The sequence below is a fragment of the Chenopodium album genome, chromosome 24 (genome assembly GCF_948465745.1).
Source record: "Chenopodium album chromosome 24, dcCheAlbu1.1, whole genome shotgun sequence".
Classification (NCBI taxonomy): domain Eukaryota; kingdom Viridiplantae; phylum Streptophyta; class Magnoliopsida; order Caryophyllales; family Amaranthaceae; genus Chenopodium; species Chenopodium album.
In genome coordinates, this window is record NC_137857.1 from 14,211,870 (window position 1) to 14,233,692 (window position 21,823).

At 34.4% G+C, this 21,823-nt stretch overlaps 1 protein-coding gene across 2 annotated transcripts; it reads right to left on the reverse strand.

Annotated features, from left to right (window-relative positions):
- Positions 1-528: 528 nt before the first annotated feature.
- Positions 529-21,273, reverse strand: LOC145611927 (uncharacterized). Of its 2 annotated transcripts, none has more exons than XM_081667309.1 (9): positions 21,005-21,273; positions 20,745-20,924; positions 20,582-20,657; positions 18,521-18,650; positions 18,276-18,405; positions 8,099-8,190; positions 1,503-1,572; positions 1,327-1,409; positions 529-836 (listed from the first exon to the last, which is right to left on the reverse strand). In XM_081667309.1, the coding sequence occupies exons 1-9, from the start codon at positions 21,164-21,166 to the stop codon at positions 722-724; spliced, it is 1,038 nt and encodes a 345-aa protein (XP_081523435.1). In that variant the 5' UTR covers positions 21,167-21,273; the 3' UTR covers positions 529-721. The 2 variants fall into 2 exon arrangements, with proteins under 2 accessions (XP_081523435.1, XP_081523433.1); XM_081667307.1 differs by having other exon boundaries at positions 20,745-20,927.
- Positions 21,274-21,823: the final 550 nt, after the last annotated feature.

Consider the following 21,823-nt stretch of genomic DNA (forward strand, 5'->3'; position numbering starts at 1 on the left):
ATCTTACCTAGTGGGGCTGATTTCCAGAAAACGTGCTGCAACGACCATTCAACACAAAGCAATGATATCATTAGTCACTGACTGAAATATCCTGCATGATAACAAGAGCACATTTTCTCAAATTTTTCCAGCAAAAAAGCTTTCTTTGAAGAACCTAAACCCTGAAATATATAGCTTATCTCCTGTTTCAACCAGTAGAAATGATGATGGATTGATAGGTCGATGATAAATGAAAGATGATGCCAATGATAATGGCAATGGATTGCAGAAGCAATCATGATCAGTATAGTGAGCTTCTATGCTTCCTTTACAATATTTCATGCCCATGAATGAAAAACATGACTACAAGAATATAAGTTTCAGCTATGTGACTTCACAGTCCATCTATATTATGCCAAATTGTCAATCAACAGCATGGTCAGTATGAACATCAAACACACACATCCATAAAACTACAGCTGGAATGCATCAGTCCTACAAGATAACAGTATGATATATATGATGTCATCAAGGCAGTAAGAGGTATGCTTTTGCAATGCATAGCTTGGATGTCAAGGCAAAACATGGCCCAATGGTACATTCATGATGTCATTATGCGCACTCATTCACATAAGAAGAAATGCTAATGCTGATGAAATGGATGTGTGCAACAGCTGCATGATGCATCCTATCATGTAGTTGCAAATTTGGACCATTTAAAATAGAGTACATCCCCTTCAGACTACTGGTAATTCATAGGCGGGGCAGGTCCGCTCATGCCATTCATAGGGGCAGCGGCAGCGGCAGCAGCAGGGTGATTGGAATCCTTCCTCTTACCAAAGGGATTCTTCGAATACGTGTCAAAAGTCAAGAAATACAGCTATATGAAGAGCAAATTGCAGATAACAGAAAGCACATGACATAAGCAGAACAAATTACAGAACAGAAAGTATATGACATAAACAGACTGATGAGCTAAAAGTACTAGCAAATGCGAGTAAGATAGTCTATTTTAAACAAATTATAAAGCACTAAACTGACAACAGAGAACAGAAACTTCAGGGGAAAATGTGAAGTATTTTTTCAAGCACACAAGTAAAACTTAAATTTATGATCATTGCAATACAGGCATGCCTTCGAACAGAAAGACATTAAGCAATCAATTGGCCTAACCGAGTACAGAATTAAAGTTGCCACAAGCAAGCTAGCAAAAAAACTAAGGATTCCACACAGAACAAACACAAGGTACAAGTATAATATGCATGAAAAGACCAAAATTGCAGAAATGATAATGTAAATATCCAGATAATCAAGCATTGTATGCATGATCAATAAAAGAAAGGATATTGTATCCGCATGCCAACAGAGCCAGAACTAGGAATAACAGCCCCTTGCAGATTATGATGAACATGAGAAGCGCTATTTAAATCCTGCAGAAAGGAAAAAGAAAATTATTTCAAGTAGTGAAACAATAAGAAAATTGATGAAACAAAAAACCAATTAACCACTAAATGAACACTTACTTCAAATTCAATAAAGCAAACAGTGTGCCTTTCCTGTCTCAGAACCTTCATCTGTTTATAGCCTGGTTGTCTGCATCATGTGAACCCATGATCAAAACAGATCAGCACCATAATTTGAGCACATGGAAATTTTACAGAAAAATACTTGCAATACTTTAATACCATACAAGATATCAGCAACAAAGAGAAACTTAACTAAAAGTACAAACATCATAACAGCTAAAAACAATGTGATTCTCACATTGTCTAACCCCAAGATCACTCAATAATGAGGAATCAAGTAACGATTACAAAATAATGGCACATTGGGGAAGGAGGGGAGAAGAGGGGGGGGGGGGGGGGGGGGGGGGGGAGTGGCGGTGGAACGATCTATCCCATCAAAAAGGTAGAGCTTCAACAGGTGTAGAAACAAGTTGTACTTACTCCATTCCCTAAACATTGCACCTTGGGTGGGATTTACGCATCCCAATTCACATGTTCAACCTTGAGTATCTTCAATAATCAATAATACCTCTTTTTCATGTTATTCGCAACTAATGTTTTTTTTTTCCTTTTTAAGTTGTCATTTCTCTCTCTCTCCCCTCATCACATGCATCTCTATCTTTCTCTCTCCATTGAACACTCACAAACAAATTTTGCCTAGGAGTCCGTGCAACCCTCCAAAGTTGGAAAAAAAAAAAAAAAAATGGAAGTAGTAATATAAGAGTAAAAATATAAAAAAGTTTATATAATAAAGGCAAATTTGCCAAAAAAAACCTTTTAAATGCACCATTTTGCGAAAAAAAACCTTTTAAAAGCTTTTTTGCAAAAGAAAACCCGATTTTTAACATTTTAGCAAAAGGAAACCCAATTGTGAAATTTTTTTGTGGAAGACAACTTAATATCACTAATTCACTCAATTAAGTTCTAATTTCTTCTAATTATCCTTTAACTCTCACTTAACTATTTATTAATTAACTTAATTTATGAATTTTATCAATTAAAAAAAAAACCCAAAAACCACCACTCCCACCACCAGCTAGCCACCCCCTCCTCTTCCCCCTCCCCCTCCTAGAACCCTCAACTTCCGGCGATCCACCTCGACCACCAGCCGACCCTCCTATCTTTCTTGGCCGCATACCCCTGCTGCAACCCTCCCCTCCCTAAACCCTAACACCGAGCACTTAATGGGTGTTTCCGGTCAGGTTCCCTCGCGCTTCTTCTCCCTCTTCCTTGTTCTCCTTGACTCACTCTCTCTCTCTTTCCTTCTTTCTCGCCCTTGCCGCCGCATCGCCGACCTCTCTGAGGATCCTCCGCCATTTGGTGTTGATGCTATCATTGCTGTCTCAATTGATTCTCTAATTGAAGAAGAAATCTTCGGTGTAGGGTGGATGTTCGGGGTTAGGGTTTAGGGAAGAAGAGGGTTCGTTGCAGCGGGGGTATGGTAAGGGGGAAAGGGAGAGGTCGGTGGTGGTTCAGGACGGCTCGGTTGGGGGGAGGAGGGCTGCTGCCATGGGAGGGGAAAAGGAGAAGGTGGCTGGTGGTGGAGTGGTGGTAGGGATGGTGGTTTAAGGTTTTATTTTTGTTTATAAATTAATTCAATTATTAAATGGCTAAGTGAGAGTTAGATGGTAATTAGGAATAAATTAGAGCTTAATTAAGTGAATTAGAGGCGCAGGTTGTCTTCAACAAAAAAAAATTATCTTTCGGTTTTCTTTTGCAAAAGCTTTTAAAAGGTTTTTTTTCGCAAAATGGTGCATTTAAAAGGTTTTTTTGACAAATTTGCCTATAATAAAAGTGTATACCAAGACAAATCAACAAGACCCCACATAACTATACATTTTCTTGTATATAAACCACAATATGTAGTTGAATAGTAATGTTGATGTCAAAAGTGCAAAAGTTGCAGTTTTTATATATCAACAACAGAGTTCTTTCAGGAAGACAAGGGACCAAAATTTAAAGGGTATGAATAAAGCCTCACATTTAAGGAAAAGCCACATGTACCAAATAACAGTAAACTCAGCTATATATTTAATTCTATCATAGTTAACAATTAGGCAGAACACACAGGGATAAGCTACTTTTATTCAGTATCTAAACTATAAATCTATTTAGGTAACAGGTCCAGACAAATATGTCATCCATAACAATGAATCTAATCAGGAAAATGAGCAGTTTTGGACAATCCATGAGCCTGTTCCCATTGTTGCCATATTGCTTCACTAATGGAGTGTCATGGATCCTGTGTAGATCTTTTATCACATCTTAATTCTACTTTGTCACTCGCAAAGAAAAAGGATAGGTTCTTTCATATATCCTTTGAGCAAGATGTGATACCCGAGGGTAAATATCTGCCCAGCTATACGAAATATGCACAATGCGGAGATTGGCACTAAAAGTAACTACTACGTGAATTCATGGGGTAAGGAATTGAAGGGATCCATGAAAAGACTACAATGATTTCCGAACATCTTGCAACATGCATGTCTGAGAAGGGAAAAGCACCGATTCAAACTCTATTTTTTCAACAATACAATAACACCCCAATAAACTAAGAATATCAAAATATGATAGAAGAAAAACAAAGTAAACACATCTTAAATAACTTAGCACCCAGATGGGGAAGCAGAGATGAAAAGAAAAAAGGAACGATAGGAATCACATTAGGTGGAATAACCGAATAAATGGAATTAGGATACTAAAGATAAAGGATATCGCTAGATACAGTCCATGTAAAAACCAGTGTGTTTCAAAATCCAATATAGCATATTTATGGGGCAAATCATTAAGTTTGATTTCATCCCTGATAAAAAGCTCAATATTAGACCAAACTCACCATCCCAATATCAATATCACTGTCCTCTTATCTATAGAGTACATTATTTATATGAGATTAACCGCTGTGGCTCCCACAAAACAGCAGTACCCATTGGAAGATCTTGGATTAATAAATTGGGATTGCATAACTTTTCGGGACCTTTCTCCGACACACGTACATACATTGGTCATTGACCATGGGCTCATTGGGTCCAGTCCAGCAGGCTTTAGAGTTTACAATTCTAAATAATTAAAAAGAGCAAGTTGCTGCCAAGTCCGGGGCAGGCAGGAACCCATATATCAGAAAGAGTTTACAGTTTTGAACACGTGAGGTAGAAGAACAAGTTATTTTTATGCATGACAGCATAAATAATTGATTATTATAGGTAATGGCATAATGGAATTGGAATAGGTAAAGTAAAGGATATCGCAGGATATAGCCCATGTAAAAATAACTAGTGTTCCAACTTCAAATATAGCATATATAAGAGGCAAATCACCAAGTTTGATTTCATATATAAGATAAGCCAAACCTAAAACCTAATTTGCCATCCCAATATAAATCTAATCCTCCCATTTTACAGAGTATTCAAACAAATGGGAAAACTGAATATAAATCTAATTCTCCCACACCCAAAAAGATACCTCAAAACCCTGGCAGATCTGGATTTACAATTTGGGAATGCAAAACTTTTCAAACCTTCCCCTATGATACACATACATATATTGGTCATTGGCTCACTAAGTCCTGTCCAGCCACCTTTAGAGTTTAGAGTGGCACAAGATTAGAATGGATAAGTTGCTGCCAAACTTTGGGCAGGAAGGCATGCATATTAATATTTCAAAGTGTTTGCACACCTGAGGTAAAAAGAACAAGAGCTTATTTATGTGACTGAATGCATGAAAGCATGAGTAATTGAGTATTATACTCCTTATCCCCAAATAAAAGCCCCATGTGCCTTTTGAGCATGTTTTTAGGAATGTTGCATTTAAAAGAAATCTGATGGTGAGGCTTGGTTGATTAAAGGTGAATACTTCAATAAACAACATGTTTGTGATTCCAAAGTTTTCAGTGATGAATGAAATAAAATGATGTTTTGATGAAAGCAAAAATGATATAGTAAGGCTGAGCAAACCTATATGATAATTCGAAAATCCGAAAATCCATTCTGAAAATTTAGGATAACCGATCCGAAAACATTATCGGATATTATCCGATCAGAAAATTTTGGATATCGGAATTTTGGATTTCGGATACCCAAATATCTAGAAAAAAAAAAAGTCGGATATCGGATCAATACGAAAATAAACCTAAATTAGCAAACCCCAAATACTCTCAGAGGCCTAAATACACCCCCCCCCCCCAAAGGCCCAAATACCCAAACTGACAAACCTAAATCAAAACAACCTGCCCCCTCTTATCTCTCCACTCAAATCTCTATCTTCTCTTTCATCCTCCTCTTAGATCTCTTCTCTTTCTTCCTCCTCTTAGATCTCCGCAAGGACTACAACCCCACCACCCCTCTCTATCTCCTCTTTCATCCACGTCTCCTCCGTTGATCTCTGCAACCCACCGCACCACCAGCTTCCCTTCTCTCCTTCGATCATCATCAACAACCGCTCCAACAATCGTCATCAACAACCGTAACCACGGCTGCTTTACTAGCGCCCCACGCAACACCCTTCTCCAATGATCATCATCAACAACCGCAACAACCAGTGCATTACTAGAGGCCCACGCAACACCCTCCAACGATCGTCATCAACAACCGCTCCCTAGCACCGACGACAGCCCTCTTTGTTTTGTAATTTGTGGAAATTATTTGTTGTATTTTTTAAAAAAAAAATTCTAGTCTATTTGAAGAGTTGTTCCGGTTGTTCAAGCAGTTGCAATAATGGTTTTCTTTTATATTTTCTTTAGAACAGTTGCAAACTTGCAATGTATTCCTGTATTTATTTTTAGAGAATTGTAGCAAAATAAATTTAATTTACCTTTTTTAATAAAAATTTACAATTAAATTATTATTTATATAATATAAAATTATTAAAAGGATTTTTTTTATTAAAAAAATATTATTAAAGGGGTCAGATATTGGATATCCGAGCTATTTGATCCGAAATTTTCGGATACTCGAAAGTTTTCGGATCAGACCCGGATATCAAATATAGGAATTTTCGGATATGAACTGAAACTGGGTTTCGGATCGGATATCCGATCCGTGCTCACCCCTAACAGCAATTATTTAATTTGAAAGCTGATCAAAGGGTATATATAAAATGTAAGATCCTACAATGCAAGTGAAGTAGCAACTCTACTTCACTACAATCATGTAGGTTTACCTCTCCCTTAGATGTCTTTCTACTCCTAAGTTCATCCACATTCGAAAATGAGATTACTAAAACATGGCATTATATGCCCAAGAAGTAGATATTGCTAGAAGTTCTATAGTATTATACTCGAAGTAGAATGCTTCCCTTCTTTAATTTTTTACCATGATGCAATATTAATTAGTTCATCGCAATTAAGGGAGAGATTTATACCTAGATTAATCTACATGATTATAATTACGAATTTTAATTGATTGTAACAGTAAAATATGATTTTATTGCTAATAAGTTCGAAGATTTTAAGTTTTCAAATATAATTTTATTGCTTTACCTTCAGCTCCCTCCATTTCTAAATAATTGACACGGTCAATCTTCAAACACATGTCAATGTACTAGTTTGACCTTAAATACGTATAATTAAAAATTAGTAAAAAAAACAAATAATAAAAAAATTGATATCATGAAACTTTATATTAATACCTATTTAACAAAATATTTCATGATAATATTTGGTATTATACGTTACTAAAAAAACGAGGTCAATGTTAATATATGACTAGTGGGAAAAAAAAAAAAAAAAAAAAAAAAACAAACAAAAAAACACGTCAATTATTTAGGAACGAAAGAGTAATGATACTCTTTGTAGTGATTATAAAAAAAATGGATAAATAAATAATAAAATAAAAAATAAAACAGATTTCTTGTATGATAGGTTTTCACATAAAACCTGTTTATATGATTAACAATATTTGAATCATTATGTTGAAAGAATTATATGTACTTTGATAATAAAAAAAAATAATAATAATAAACAATAATAAGGGAAATTCTCAATGGTGACCCTCAATTTGTGAGATACGAAAACGATGGCCCTCTTGAAAATAAATTATACAAAAAGAGTCATTTTGTATAATTCATTTTCAAGAGGGCGACCATTTCCGTGACTCGCAAGTTGAGGGTCACTATTGTGACAAGATTTATAGTTGGAATAAAACATTAATTTAGGATTAATAATAAAAATGGGGTTTTGGTTTATTAAATGTGAATAAATATAAAGGTGGGATGAAACTTTAATTTAGAAACAAGATTTTTAAGCAAATAATCTAGAGTGCACAAAAACAGAAGAATAAATTTATTTTTAGGGTCTTATGACTAAACTTTTAAAGGCATAAGCAAAAAAAGTCTCATATAGGGTTCGACAGGAGAAAGGAGATAACAATAATGTGGCATGAGAGAGTCACCCCTGGACCTGACCCAAATATTGATCCTCATAAGGACCCAACCATAAATCTAATAAGCTTCAAATAAATTAATAGATAGATAAAACAAACAACAATTCCCTTGGCATAACTTGGCAAATTAAATAATTCAATGGCTAAACTAAAACTACTGCTACCCCCACCCACCCCCAATAAATATTGAAAAAGAAAACCAAAATAGCATTCAAACCAAGGAGGAAGCATGCTTACATGCTAAACAAACCCCTCAGCTTATCCTCATTAATGTTCTCCCCAAGGTTACCAATGAATAGAGTATTACAAGGAGGGTTATCCTTTGTGTTCTGCACAACAACAAAAATATATACAGTAATGAGAACAAGAGCCATAAAATTCGCAAGATATACAAATTCAAAGAGATTATAAACTTAAATTGAAAATAAAAATACTTGGTAATTCATAATTTCAAGGAGCGGTAAATAAAAATGATCCGCATAAGCAAAAGTAAGAAATTCCAGATTTTTGGAACAAAAATTTCAGGGTTTTAAAGTGGATTGCATGAAAAACAAAGGAGATTCAGCACAATGACAACCCTTAGTCAAAAACTACAAACTGTGACATGTGGTGCCACGGAAATAAACAAGGTCAGTCCATTATATTATGGCTATTCAGTAAAGAATTCTGGAACTGTCAGTCCATAAGGTGTGATTTTAAAATCATTTTACAACATCTATTATAGATTTTTAGTTTAACAAATAAGCTTTTGTAAATCATTATTAGAACCATCATGGTGTACTGATAAAACTTTGGAAGCAAGTGATAGAACAAAGGTTGAAAAGTTGAAATATTTTGATAAATGGCTATAGGAGATTTTGAAATGTTTTGCGTGAAAGAACAAAGATTACAAATACAGAGCAAAAAAACATATATTAAAAACACTTAAAGTTTAAATATTTAGGTTTTGACTTTACACTCAGAAAAGATTCTATAAACACCTCAAACCATCTTGCCAAAGAATCCATAAGGCTAAAAAACCTTTGCTCTAGATATTGCGTTTGTTAAACTAAAACCCGATAACCTCAAACTTTGGAACAATATTCAGAGCTCCACATTGGATTGCATGAAGATCAAATTAACATAAAAGTAAGACTTGAAAGAAATTAGTACAAAGATAACACCTATTCAACAACTAAGTTAAACAAAGTAGAGATTAAATAGGCCAAGGGTTTGCTGTTATGGATCAGGTCAACAACCCAAGTCAACCCATGTTGGTTTATTTGAGGCACAAGAAAGAAGGGCAACAAGCAGCATAGGGAAGCAACATTACTTTGCAACATGACAAAGCTAATTAAAAGGAAGAGAAGGAAAGCAAGCAACCAAGTTCTTATATGTCTATGTATCGTTTTTCCATTTTAGTTAAGTATCACATGTATTAGTCTTAAGGTCATCTTTGACCATTAACAATCCGTAGTATAAGTAAGTAGTAGTAGCAACAAGGGAGGACTATCTAGAAATTGAGTGAATATCTTGAGAGACTTGTAGCCTCAAGGAGAGATTTATAGGCTAAAGCTATAGTTATCCCCCATTAGTTTGTAATTCAATTTAACCATCAATCAATCATCAAGCTTTCCTTCTTAATTTATTGTTAAATTCTCTACATTAGTGTTGAGCAGAACTCGGGTACATAACATTTGCCAACAAGGAAAGATAAAAATTTCTGATGTTTTCACAAAAGATAGTTTACAAATATGAGGAATTTTCATATTTTAATTCAACAAAAAGCATTAAGGCATGTTCCCTTGTACATTATAATTATAGGAAGGCTAATACAACCAAGAAGTGACCTCAATATAAGGGCCATTAGATTACAATCATAAGGATAAGATCAAAAGCTAAACAATAATTTATCATTAGGAAAAAAAATCCTAATCGCTAAAAAAAAGGGAGTATATATTGAACAATCGAATAATATACACAACCGTAAGGTGGAGCCTGAGAATACTATTGGTTTGTTGCTTAATCATGCTGACTGCTAGCATGCCATCTTTCATGACCATTTGGGACTAATGTTGAATATAAAGTTGTCCGATGACTTGCATGACTAGCACAAGGCTGAATTTGTTCATGTTAGCTTCAAGATTCATCTTGCCAACTCACAACTAAGCCTTAATGCAATTTGGCCTCACACAAAACATGAAAGAAGACCTAATTAAGGGCAAAGTATGGTAATTGGTAACCACGGAAATGTGGAGCTTCTATCACCTCATCATCAGCTAAGACGTATTGTTTCCGCATCAAAAGAATCCCATAAAGTCCTAAGGAAATTAATTGTTTCCGCATCAACGATCACATGTAGCCACAAAGGTAACAAATAATCATGATATTTGAAGCTTCTACCACCTCATCATCAACTAACGAAGATTGTTTCCACATCAAAAGAACTCCATAAAGTCCTAAGGAAATTAATTGATATTCCAAAACAAACAAAAAGAAAAAAAGCTTAAGCATTACGCGAGAATTAAGATTACAAAAAAGTGTTATGTATGATTCTAACATCAAAGCTTTTACATGTTAAACAGTCTACATTCACCTAGTTATGTCAATAATAATAATTCGGCACCACAACCAAGACAAAAATAAATAAATAAATAAACAAAATACAGTTGTTTTTTTTTTTTTTTTTTTGTATTCAAGCATGATAAATAATGGTAACCGTTCAAAAAAGTTCAAATTTTCTGATTAGCATTGCATTTATATGTGTACACTTCAATGTTAAGGAGTACAATCATGTGTTTGTCTATTATTTCATACTGCATAAATATTTCTTTTAGGAAGGAGAGGAGGGAGGGGGCACATTTAACATTTCATATGTCTCAGCATTTAATTATGAAAAAAAAGACATTATTAAAAGTTTACACAGCTACACAGAGTTATATACATTGTACTTTTTTTTTTTTGAAGCAAGTTATATACATTGTACTTAAAAGGGAGTAGTAGCTAAGAATATTCTTATCCGTGAAGTTCAATAGGTAAGCATGATTGATTTATTATTGTAAAGACCTTAATCTGATAATCCATGCCACTGTCTATTAACCTATGTTACATTGACACGGGTACGGGTATCCGATATTGGTACGTATCCGAGTGTCGGATACGCCATTCTCAAAAATTTAGGACACGGGGACACCGTCTTAACATTGGACTCGGGTACGGATACGGCAATAATTTTTCTAAAAAAAAAAATAAATAGATAATTCGTGCAACAAATTTAAAAATTGATTACATAAACTGATAAACGCATAACAAAAGTTCTTCAACTAGATAAAACTGATTACATAACCTCATTAAAACTGATTAAAGCTAAATATCCCAAACAATGCCGACTAAGTAATAAAAGACCACAAGCAGAGTCATACAAAAACAATATAGATATCAAAAGATGTTCTTCAACTGTTCAACTAAATGTCTAAATCATTGGCAGCACTATGATAACTCTAAAAAACACTTCAATTCTTCTCAAATGTCATCAAATGCTATTAGATATTTTCAAATGATAACTCTAAGAACCTTCAGGGAGAGAGATGTAATCCTGCCTCTGTTTGACGCTTAAATTATGAGCCCTTTTCTTTTGTTCAGCTTCATCACACTACAAGAAAAGGGCCGTTTTGCGACGGAAATAATTCGTCGCAAACTGGCAAAATTCCGTCGCAAAGTGACTTTGCGACGGATTTCCGTCACAGGCATGGCGTCGCTCGAACTTTCGTAGCAAACAGTCCTTTTGTGACGGAATATCCGTCGCAAAACGAATTGCGACGGATTTTGCGACGGAAAGGTAGTTGTAGCTGAAAACAACATTTGCGACGAAAATTCCGTAGCAAGAGGAGTCATTTTGCGACGGAATATTCCGTCACAAATTTTGCGACGGAATGTATTTCCGTCGCAAAATGGATTCTTTTGCGACGGAATAGTCCGTCACAAATTTTGCGACGGAATGTAATTCCGTCACAAATTTTGCGACGGAAATTCCGTCGCAAAGTTATTGTAATTTTAATTTTTTTTTTTTTTTGTATTTTGTTTTTTTTTCCTGGAACCTGTATTCCTGCAATCCTGTTTAATTTTTTTGTATTTTGTTTTGTTTTCCTGGAACCTGTATTCATGCAATCTTGTTTAATAAAATACGTGCATTTAAAATAATTTCAGTCAAAAAGTCCACGCCCTAACATAATTCAAATATATACAACACGTAGCCGTAACTACCAAGTACGGTACATGATATAATTTTTTAAACTACAATGTCATCCTGTAAATCTACTGGCTAACTCCTCTAAGAACTCCTTGTTCTTCCTCTCGATTTCAGCCATCCGTTCTGCCACTCGAGCCTCCACTCGAGCATCGAGCTGTTCCGCCACACGGCTATCGATCTGGCTCTCAATTGCTTCCACCCTCTCATTCAACTCCTTGTGGAAGTTTTCCTGCATTTGAGTTATGACCGACGGTACGTATTGGCTGGAAGAACCCGATCCTCGTCCCCTAGATGTGCCGTAGTACAAGTCAGCACCAACACCAAGACCTCTAACACGACCCTTCTTATTACGACCACCAGCCGCCTCAAAGAAAATTTCATTTTCAGACAGTTGGGAACCCTGGGTTCTTGATTCCTCCTGTCTGTGTTGGTACGCCTCCTGTAACAAACAAAGGATATACAATGCAGAAATAAAAATAAAGAATGAGAACCAATAGTTTGAGGCTTGATATAGTTCATAAGTGGCAATATAGGTTCACTAGGTCCTAAAACTAGGAAAATTGGGTGAAAATGGGGCGTTTTTGGTTCTAACTTGTCTATTTCTCACATTTGTTATCTAATGAACCTATTTTTGACCTTAATACACCTAACTAACATAGTTACTTGAGTTTGAGGCTTGAAATTGTTTATAAGTGGCAATATAGGTTCACTAGGTCCTAAAACTAGAAAAAATGGGCGAAAATGGGGCGTTTTTGGTTCTAACTTGCCTATTTCTCACATTTGTTATCAAATGAGCTTATTTTTGACCATAATACACCTAAATAACATAGTTACTTGAGTTCGAGGCTTGAAATAGTTCATAAGTGGCAATATAGGTTCACTAGGTCCTAAAACTAGGAAAATTGGGTGAAAATGGGGCGTTTTTGGTTCTAACTTGCCTATTTCTCACATTTGTTATCTAATGAACCTATTTTTGTGACCTTAATACACCTAACTAACATAGTTACTTGAGTTTGAGGCTTGAAATTGTTTATAAGTGGCAATATAGGTTCACTAGGTCCTAAAACTAGAAAAAATGGGCGAAAATGGGGCGTTTTTGGTTCTAACTTGCCTATTTCTCACATTTGTTATCAAATGAGCTTATTTTTGACCATAATACACCTACCTAACATAGTTACTTGAGTTCGAGGCTTGAAATAGTTCATAAGTGGCAATATAGGTTCACTAGGTCCTAAAACTAGGAAAATTGGGTGAAAATGGGGCGTTTTTGGTTCTAACTTGCCTATTTCTCACATTTGTTATCTAATGAACCTATTTTTGTGACCTTAATACACCTAACTAACATAGTTACTTGAGTTTGAGGCTTGAAATTGTTTATAAGTGGCAATATAGGTTCACTAGGTCCTAAAACTAGAAAAAATGGGCGAAAATGGGGCGTTTTTGGTTCTAACTTGCCTATTTCTCACATTTGTTATCAAATGAGCTTATTTTTGACCATAATACACCTAAATAACATAGTTACTTGAGTTCGAGGCTTGAAATAGTTCATAAGTGGCAATATAGGTTCACTAGGTCCTAAAACTAGGAAAATTGGGTGAAAATGGGGCGTTTTTGGTTCTAACTTGCCTATTTCTCACATTTGTTATCTAATGAACCTATTTTTGTGACCTTAATACACCTAACTAACATAGTTACTTGAGTTTGAGGCTTGAAATTGTTTATAAGTGGCAATATAGGTTCACTAGGTCCTAAAACTAGAAAAAATGGGCGAAAATGGGGCGTTTTTGGTTCTAACTTGCCTATTTCTCACATTTGTTATCAAATGAGCTTATTTTTGACCATAATACACCTACCTAACATAGTTACTTGAGTTCGAGGCTTGAAATAGTTCATAAGTATGCCTAGTGATGAAACACATATAATTAACACACAATTACCCACATTCAAATAAACATACATACACTAACATGTATTTTTAAATTAACATATATTTTAAACTAATCTAACATATATTTTAAACTAATCTAACATATATTTTAAACTAAACTAACATACATTATAAACTAACTAACATATATTTTAAACTAAAATAACATACATTATAAACTAATCTAACATGTATTTTAAACTAAACTAACATACATTAAACTAATTCTAACATTGCAATATATCTTAAAAATTAAACTAATTCTAACATTGCAATATAAATTAAACTACACTACACTAAACACAAGTAATTAAATAATAAAATTTAGTTACAAATTAAATTAAAAAACATAATTAGAAAAAGTTAGGGTTTACATTAAAATTAAATTGAAAACAAAAACAAAGGGGGATAGTGGAATACTCACCGGGATTTGAGGGTGTTGTGGCGGAAATCCGGCTGCCGGAAGGAGGGTGGTGTGGTGGCTGCACACCGCCGGCGAACGGAGGGGCGTGAGTGGGCTTGAACGGAGGGGGTGGCGTGGGTGGGCGTGAGTGCGCGTGAGTGGGAGTGAACGGAAGGGGTGGGCGTTAGTAGGTGTGAGTGGCCGGATTCCGGTCGTTCCGGTGGCGACAGCGGCGGTGAAGTGGCCGGATTTTCTTTCTCTCTCTACGCTTTCCTCTATCTCTCTCTACGCTTTCCTCTTTCTGTTCTTCGTTTTCTTTTTCTCTCTCCTTCAGCGAAACTTCAGTTTTTTTTAAAAAAATTTAAAAACTTTTTGCGACGGAATTTCCGTCGCAGAATCCGTCGCAAAATGTTTTTTTTTTATTTTTTTTTTAATATTGTTTTGCGACGATTATTTCCGTCGCAAACAAACTTTTGCGAGGGAATAAATTCCGTCGCAAACTTTGCGACGGAAATTCCGTCGCAAAAGTTTGTTTCCGTCGCAAAGTTGCGACGGAATTTATTCCCTCGCAAATTAACCCTTTTTGCGACGGAATTGTAGTCCGTTGCAAGGTTTCCGTCGCAAAATGACCTATTTCTTGTAGTGTCATTTTCCCTCTTAATCTCGCGATACACGTCATCTGCTATTGTGCAAGGTGCAACACCTTGTTTGGGAAGTTTAAGCAAATGAGCTTTCACTTTAGAATAAGAACCACTGACTTCTTTGTTGCAATACTTGCATCTCCACGTCTTGTTACCACCTCCACCAGCAGATACACGCAAAACCTCGACATGAGTCCATAATGGTGTTTCATCAAACCCTACATTCTTGGTTGGCCGAGGCATGGATGCTGGATACAAATAACAGAGTATAAAACAGAGTATAAAATTAATATTGGATTATTCAAGTAAATAACAGAGTACAAAATTATAAGACAATAACAAATCAATTAAATTATTCAAGTAAATAACAGAGTATAAAAATTTGAAGATTATCATAATAACAAAGTATAAAAATTTGAAGATTATCATAAGAAAAAGATTATCATAAGAAAAACATTATCATAGAAAATAATGCATGCGATATAATTGAAGATTATCATAAGAAAAAGAAAAAAGTTTAGAGGGAATTTGATTTGATTTACTAACATACCTTGTGATATTTGGAGATCTGATAAATTTTCTTGTAAATACTAAATTTTGTGGAGTGTTTTACTAACATCCTCTTTTTATAGGGGTTTTTGAAAACCATTCTATATGGAGAAGCGGAAGAGTTTAATTTGAAGAGTGGTAGACAGTAGTTAATGAGGGAAGAGGAAGGGTCATGGAGAATAGCTAGAGTAGTCACGGAGGAACCGAGGAAGAAGGATTGGAAAGGATATTTTTATATTACTTTATATTTTTTTTTTGAAACATTTATATTACTTTATATAATTATATCCATATCAATAGTAGTATCGATATAAGTAACACGGATACTTCATTGAGATAGCAAATAATCATACACTAATTCAATAATTTAGTTCGTTAAGTTGATTCAATACATAATTATATATTGATCAATCGTTAATACATTGATTCAATAATCTCGTTCTTATATTACGTTAACCAATAGCATTCTAATGTTATTTCAATACATAATTATTAGATATTGATCAATCGATAAATCGATAATACATTGATTCGATAATCTCGTTCTATTGGATTCTTATTATTAGGTTAACCAATAGCTTTCTAATGTTGTTTCAATACATAATAAGATATTGATCAATCGATAAATCGATAATACATTGATTCGGTAATCTGATTCTATTATTAGGTTAGCCAATAGCTTATTATAAACGATTCCTTTGTTGTTTATTGTTGTTCTTGTAATGTTGTATACATAATTAGATATTGATCAATTGATAATTCGATAATATATTGATTCGGTAATATCGTTCTATTGGATTCTTATTAGGTTAGCCAATAGCTTATTACTAATGTTATTTCAATACATAATTAGATATTGATCAATCGGTAAATTGATAATACCTTGATTCGATAATCTCGTTCTATTGGATTCTTATTAGGTTAGCCAATAGCTTATTACTAATGTTATTTCAATACATAATTAGATATTGATCAATCGGTAAATTGATAATACATTGATTCGATAATCTCGTTCTATTGGATTCTTATTATTAGGTTAACCAATAGCTTTCTAATGTTGTTTCAATACATAATTAGATATTGGTCAATCGATAAATTGATAATACATTGATTTGATAATCTCGTTCTATTGGATTCTTATTAGGTTAACCAATAGCTTTCTAATGTTGTTTCAATACATAATAAGATATTGATCAATCGATAAATTGATAATACATTGATTCGGTAATCTGACTCTATTATTAGGTTAGCCAATAGCTTATTATAAACGATTCCTTTCTTGTTTATTGTTGTTCTTGTAATGTTGTATACATAATTAGATATTGATCAATTGATAATTCGATAATATATTGATTCGGTAATATCATTCTATTGGATTCTTATATTATTAGGTTAGCCAATAGCTTACTAATGTTGTTTCAATACATAATTAGATATTGATCAATCGGTAAATTGATAATACATTGATTCGGTAATCTCGTTCTATTGGATTCTTATTAGGTTAGCTAATAGCTTATTATAAACGATTCCTTTGTTGTTTAGTTTTATTTAAAACTACTACGTAAGTATAATGATGTTGATTCGATAAATTGATTCGATCATTGGTAAATATTATGATGTTGATACCGATTAGCTAGTTATAATTATTTTTATTTCACCAATTAATTATAATCTCATTTTCTAGTAAAAAATAAAAATTAGGATGTGCGTGATTTCCCAACCATTGAACTAATCAATCAAGCTTTTAAGCTTTTATATTAAAAATATATAAAAAATTTTGCGGCTACGCCGCAAATAAAAATTAATTTATTTCTTTATACACAATGTTTCTTTTTAAAAATGTAGCAAATATCATTTATTATAATTCATTTGTTTTTCAAATATAGACAAACTCCATCTAATTACTATTTCTAGTATCGGTTTTCTTCTTTGAAAAAATATTACAGAGTATTAGACTTCATTTGTGTAAAAATTAAATAAAAGTTATACATATACTCCATTTATTTAATAAAGTGTATCATATTATTTGTATTTAATATACTTCAGTAATTTAGTTGTAAGATTTTTCCAATACTTTTGTCCATAATATATCAAAAATAGTACTGTATATACAAACACTCAAAAGAAAAACACTCGAAACCTTGCTCGGGAAGCCAAAGTAGTGCCAACAAACTAGTAATAATCTAATACTAGTAATTTGTACCACTTTTATTGGGAAACAACAACTGCCCACAAATTAACAGCTGTAAAGTAAATATAATACAATAGCAAAATTTTGCTTCAGAGTCGGTTCATCTTCTTCAACGGTTCATCTTCTTCAACTGTAAAAATTTTACAGTCACAAAACCTCCTTGAACATCACTTTCTTCCTATCCTCATCTAATTCTTCAAACTTTCAAAGCTTCAAGTATTTCAATGGCCGTCGTAAACTCGTAACCGTGTTCATCTTCGAAATTGTTTGAGAACCGTCTTCATCTTCTTCAAAGCTTCAACTCCTTCAATGGCCGCCGTACCCGAGAGCAAAATGGAGTATCCGGAACGGATTTCATACCCGGATCGGTGTCGCGTCGTATCGACCCGGGTATGCCGGCCAAAATGCCGTGTCCAAGTAACATAGCTATTAACTTTCAGTTTCATTCATGAGATAGAAGTCGAGAAAGAAGTACCTGCACAGGAACATAGCTACTTGGTGCAGGTACAGGAGCAGGAGCAGGAGCAGGAGCGGGCATTGGCACTGGCGGTACAGGATATCCTCCATACGCATCGTACGGTGGAGGAGGAGGGGGTGCCATATACCTAAACCATAAAAATGAATATTATTATTGTCTCCAATTGAGAAGCAACTTTCAGCTGAACTAGTATGTTATTCAAAAGACAGTGTTAATACTAAGAATCAGAGTTGAAACTATACCCATGTGGTCCCCAAACAGGTGCTGGAGGAGGGTGAAATGGTGATGGACTGGCATAACCAGTATGCGTAAAGTCACCACCAGTTCGTAAACGTTTACTTTGGTCATAAACATTTGCGTCTGTTACAATGCCTATTACAATGAAACAGAAGACATGAAAATTGTCATAATCAAACAGCAGCCCTCCCACAGAGAAGAAGAAAAAAAAGGACAAAAGTCTCAGAAAGATAAAAGCCTGAATAAGGTAAGTAGTTAACAACTATAGCAAGCAGAAATAATCATAAATGAACAGTAATTAACACAGCTAAAAGCCAATACACTGTAGTCTGCATTCTTAAGCAAAATATAACACAAAGATGTATGTCTATGTTGCTCAGACTCAGATTTGAGTGCCGTATCCGATACGGTGTCAACACTCAAGATGACTAGATTTAATTAAAAATTCATACAAGGCCACTGTACATATGGATGTCGTGTCGTGTCAAAGGATCCGACTCGCGACACCTGAAGTACAACAGGGTGTCAAAGTAGGCCTAGATGGATATTTTCATAATCAACTTTATTTAATTTATACTAATAATTACAAATATTAATGGTCAAAATTATTTCTCAATAGATGTGCTGGTCGTACTGTTGCGTTTAAAAAAACAAAGGTAGCACAATGCAATGCTAATAACTGCAATTTTGTATAATAATCAGATTGACTAAATACCTTATATAGAAATCAAGCATTCAAATATGCTCTTTAAACCTCAAGTAATAAGAGGAACATTATGTTTTGGGAGGGGGTTGGGGCATAATTCAGGTAACTTGTAAGAATACCTAAGATGGGGGCTAACATATAACTTAGGTTATTCAAATAGGTGTTGGGGCATAAATTAGTCTTCTTTGAAAAGAGTCGCTCTATTAATAAAATGGGGGGTAACATATGAATATCAGATTACACATACACCAATACTTACTCCAAAGATTATAGAAATGGATTGTTTTAAAACCTCCTTAAAAAAAAAAAGCCTATGATGGTGGGGTTGTAAACTCCTAATAATGGATTGACTAAAAACCTTCCTGCTTTCCAAAACATTAACAAAAAATTGAATATGATTCATTTATTTTCTACTATTTATGTTGCTTAAAATTCCCAATTACACATGCACCGATCCTTGCTCTAAAGATTTTAGAAATGGGCTGTGTCATACTGTGTATCATTATCCATATTTATATACATGCAAATCCCAACAAGAACATAAACACTTGTTGTAGGAGCAGTTGCTACCTTGCATCATTGATATATTATATTATTAAATAAGATGTATCTACAACTCTACAAATCATATCACATTTCAGTACCAAGAGTATTCATACATTGCATTCCCATGTCATTGCATCATTGGTAAAAGAACACTACTTTTCTTTTCCACCCTTCTGAAAAAGAAGTAAAGTGATGCATAATTCTTTTGATAGTAAAACTAAAATCTTATATTCGTTTTAATGCTTAAATTTCTAAATAAATATAAGGAATTCAAACTAGTCTCAAGATCCTTAGTGTCATGGTATTGATAGAGGGTTTGCATCTACAAAATTCAATTGTCTAGCACATAGACTATGTCAATTGGGCATTACATACATAGTTCTAGTGCACAATAACTTACCCCATTTCAAGTATTTCCATTTAAATTTCCACCTAGAGGAGGAGATAGAAAGACAATACCAATCATCATTAGAGCTCGACTAAAGAGTAAAGAACAAAGTGAAGGCAAGCTTTTCAACGTCAAAGCAACCCTTCAACTAAGCACTTAATCTTTCCAAATCATTTAACTCCTGAGCTGCATACAACTCTTAATCTAACATACACTTTTTATTACAACACATAAAAAACTGGTAATCTAATCTTCAAGCCTTTTCAATTGAAAAAAACACAACAACTAACACTGATCCTAATACGAAAACTCCCTACGTTTCCCCTCAACTCCTCAGCAATTATAATCAACGTCTTTGACTAAACAATTACCATGACAACAAAACAGACTTAAAAACAAAATAAAAACATAATCAAAAACACAAACCTCTCTTCACAAACAAATTCTTCTTCGCCATCTCTGTGTGCAAAACCGCCTTTGATTCCGCATCAAAAACCATATTCTACATACACCGGAGCAAATCAAAATAAGCAAAAATCAAACAATTCAATAAAAACAATCTAGTAGCAAACGAACAAAAATTAAACACCTGAAGAGCATCTTTAGCAGCATGAGCAAACTCAGGCGAAGAGAAGAGAGCAAAACCCATAGGATGTTCTCCTTTATGATTAATTTGCGACGCCTCATAACCAGGCAACCATCGCAGCAAATTCTGCAATTCCCTCTCCTTCACATCTTCCGGTAATCCAGATATAAAAATCGTCCTCACCTGCTGAAATTTCATCAAAATAATTCATCAAAGATCAAATCAAAACCCTAAAAATCAGGAGAAAGTGCAAAAAAACTGACATCATCGGAGAGGCGATTGTCAAGAGAGGGCGGTGGCATGTGGACGACGGAGTTAGGCGGCGGAGGCGGAGCAACGGCGGCCGGAGCAGGTGGAGGTGCCGCAGTTGGCGGCCATTGTTGGTGTTGATGGTGGTGATAAGGATGAATTCCAGCACCCGCCATTGTTGAAGAAATTGAAGGTTTTTTTGATGAATGGTTTGGAGGAGTTCGTGCGATGTTATAAACCCTAATTGAAGGAGTGGTTGATTAGTGCAATGCCACTCATTAATAGTAATGAGGCTCATGATTTAAGATTAAGGAGCTTTAAATGAAGTGCTAGTCTTTTTTTAATTAAATAAAATTACCACTTGGGAGTAAAATTTGTATATTTTGAAGATTGACTTGGTATTTAATTTTTTTTTTTTCTTTTTTATTTAATTTTTTTTTTTTTTGAATTAGGTATTTTATTGGTTAATAACATGAGTTGACATTATTTATGGGGGTTGAAGTAGTTGACTAAATATTTTCTATGGTTAATAGATTTGACGGAGTCTTTTAAATCTTGGAAGGAAAAAATATAGATATATTTGGATAAGCATTAAAGAGTTAATCATCTTATTATGTATGAACATGCTTGGCAACACGCGAGAATTTGTGGATTTGACATGATGTTATTAGGGACACAATAAGGGGACAAAGGGGGTGTTTGGTGCTCAGCGGATTGAGCCAAATCAGCTAATGTGGGTGTTTGGTAACTGGCGGATAGAAAAGGCTGATAGTATGAAATAAGCTAATTTTGAAAACGTTGGGTTTAGCAACGTTTTGGAAGAGCTGATTGAA